General features: G+C 45.6%; 1 protein-coding gene across 1 annotated transcript in view; it reads left to right on the top strand.

Annotated features, from left to right (window-relative positions):
- Positions 1-2,016, top strand: part of esrrd (estrogen-related receptor delta) — a 12,392-nt gene extending 10,376 nt beyond the window's left edge. Inside the window, exon 7 of the mRNA XM_063204702.1 lies at positions 1,728-2,016. Within this exon, the coding sequence (XP_063060772.1) occupies positions 1,728-1,972 (245 nt within the window). The 3' untranslated portion in view covers positions 1,973-2,016. The remainder of the gene's footprint in view (positions 1-1,727) is intronic.
- The last annotated feature ends 1,050 nt before the right edge of the window (positions 2,017-3,066 follow it).

Raw genomic sequence — 3,066 nt, 5'->3', positions numbered from 1 at the left:
TTTGTACGTACAGTATATACTGATTTTTTTTCTCTGTCCGAGCATTCTATACACCTTTAATAAAGGATTAGTAAGGGCATTGTTCTTGTCTTTAGAGAAATAAGCCTACAATATGCTTTTGCTCATATGTGGCGAAATACATTGTTCATATCTTAGCACAGGGCCTTAGCCATATCCATGAGTTCCTCAGGACAGACATGAAGAAGTTCAAGTATGGCCTTGTTTGATCCATTTGCTCTCTAACATTCGCTGTCATTTTCTCTCTCTGTCACTCTCTTTAAATCCTTCTTTTGTAAATATATCCTTCCATATATCCAATCTAGCCTACAACAATAGGTCTACGAGACTCTAAAAGTCCAATTAGTATGTGGACCAGACAAGATCATACTTTAACTCCTTCATGCCTGTCCTGAGGAGTTCAAGTATGGTACACTTCGTCTCTATCCTACTCTACTGTATCTCTATCGTTCTCTCTCTCTGTGTCACTCTCTTTGCATCCATCTTTTGTAAATCTATCCTGTCCTTTCCTGCTCCCCCTCTCATTCTTTTACTCTTTCTGACCAGTTTTATTTTTAGCCTTTCACTCTGATCCGTAGTTCTCCCTATCCACACCACCCCACCCCCGCCTCTCTCTCTCTCTCTCTCTCTCTCTCTCTCTCTCTCTCTCTCTCTCTCTCTCTCTCTCTCTCTCTCTCTCTCTTTCTCTCCCCCCCCCCTCTCTCTCTCTAGTGTGTGTGTGTGTGTGTGTGTGTGTGTGTGTGTGTGTGTGTGTGTGTGTGTGTGTGTGTGTGTGTGTGCTGATCAATAGTTTAGCTGTAAGGAGGCGGGGCCTCAGTGTTGCAGCCCTCAGCTATGATCAATAAATCTATTGCTGGCAGTCTTTCCCAAACACAGCTCTCTCAAGCCCATTCCTTCTGGATGGCACACAGCACACACACACACACACACACACACACACACACACACACACACACACACACACACACACACACACACACACACACACACACACACACACACACACACACACACACACACACAGTTGTTTTGAACTCTCTGCTCCATAATGGACAGGAGCCTGTTAGTTTGATGTCCATACTCCTGCTGCCTATTAGTGGCATGCAAACCTCCTAAAGAACTGGGGCGTGCTGAAAACAACAGAACAAAAACACTCATCCATAACTCTATCTGTGTGTGTGTGTGTGTGGGCGTGCGCGCGTGCGTGCTTGTGTTTCTGAGTGGGAGTGTTTGTTTGTAAAAAATACCATTAGGTCAACAACATAAATGCATTAGCAATATAACACAATTATAAAGCTTTGCTGTGTTTTAGAGTGGTTTTAAATGATAGGACATGCAGTAAATAAAAGCACGACTGAAAATGGCATTTGCATCAAAGGGGAACCTTTGTTCACAGATAGTGGTCAATATCTGACTCATAACATTTCTAGCAACTGTATTTTTATACATGTATGTATTATTATTATTTTATATATATATATATTTTTAGGGGCTTTTATGCCTTTATTTGACAGGACAGTCGAAGATGGTGACAGGAAGCGAATGGGACAGAGAGACAGGGGAGGATCGGGAAATGACCCCGGCCAGACTCGAACCGGAGTCCCCGAGGGTGGGCATGCAAGCCCAAATGTGGGGGGCTTAGCCATGTATGTATTTTTAAGTAAATTAATTTGTGTGTCTCTCTGTGTGTGTGTCTCTCTGTTTTCCAGACACGGGCCCGCTGATGTGTGGCGAGGCGGTGCAGCGTTTCCGTGACGATTTGCACGAGGCGCTTCAGGAGTACGAGAGGGCGGAGCAAGGGGCGGAGCCTCACCGAGCGGGACGACTCCTCATGACGCTACCGTTGCTAAGGGTTACGGCCGCCCGCGCCGCCGACGCCTTTCGCCGCCTGCACACGCACCACCGCGTGCCCATGCACAAGCTCCTGCTGGAGATGCTGGACAACAAGGTCTGAACCACACCCGTCCAACACCGGACAGCAAGGCAGAACCAGACCCACCTACAGGCTCCTACAGGACTGGAGAAATAGGGCCCTGGCACTTTCGGCTTAAAGGGGCCCCTCAGTGGCGCAGAACTGACGCACATTCTCGTGGGCCCCTATTTTCAGAAATGTTTTTTAAAAAATCCTATGCCCACCCAACCCCATGGGTCTGACACCGGACATCAAGACAGACCCACCTAATCCCAATATGCAGAGTCGCGTTTCGCTGACGCCCCGCCTCCGTGGAGAAAACAATAATGTGTCCCCCGTCAACCCTAGCCACAACAACTTTTGGGGGACTGTTCCTCATTCACCATCCCGACTGCAAATGAAAAAGATGACATTAGAATTGCACTGCCCAAAGCACTGAGGGAGATGCCCTAAAGCAATACATGCCCAACGCTCTTCCAATAGCAAAGGCTTGATGGACATGAAGTAATGACTGAGCAAGCAAGCAAGCTGCCTGTCGTGTCCCCGCCAATCAAAGTGAAAGCCTCACGAGACTGAATCAAGATGTGGGGTAACGCAGGGGACATTGAGCTACACCTGTCCTGATTGCAGACATCACCTAGACATGGAAAGAAACAAGCACAAGCTAACCAACACCAACACTAACACAGCTTTTGTAGCCTTTTTTTAGAAGATGGGCATGGCTCTCACTTCTGTAATATATCGATTTATGTTTTTATTTATTTATTTCCTAACTTTATTTAAGTAATGAAAATATCAAAATGACCAACACTGACCAAAGAAAGTTTAATGCACTGAATTCACATTCATAATGTGAAGCTAAACATGATGTGAATATTGAAGAGCTACTGTATTTTTCTATTTGATTATTTATTCTCCTATGTATGCATCTCAGAATTATATCCATCAACACTCTGCACTGGAGGTGAACACATATCTTTGTGTCTCACACATACACGCACACACGCACGCACGTTTTTATTATCAAACAGCAGCCATGACACCAAGGAGAAATTTCCTCATCACTTACGATTCGTTCACACATGTGGGCACCATAATGCACGCCATACCACCAGTGGCACGCTGTACAAGTCATT

Source organism: Engraulis encrasicolus, chromosome 8, assembly GCF_034702125.1.
Source record: "Engraulis encrasicolus isolate BLACKSEA-1 chromosome 8, IST_EnEncr_1.0, whole genome shotgun sequence".
Classification (NCBI taxonomy): Eukaryota; Metazoa; Chordata; class Actinopteri; order Clupeiformes; family Engraulidae; genus Engraulis; species Engraulis encrasicolus.
Note: the sequence above shows the minus strand (reverse complement) of the source record. Positions and strands in the feature narration are given on the sequence as shown.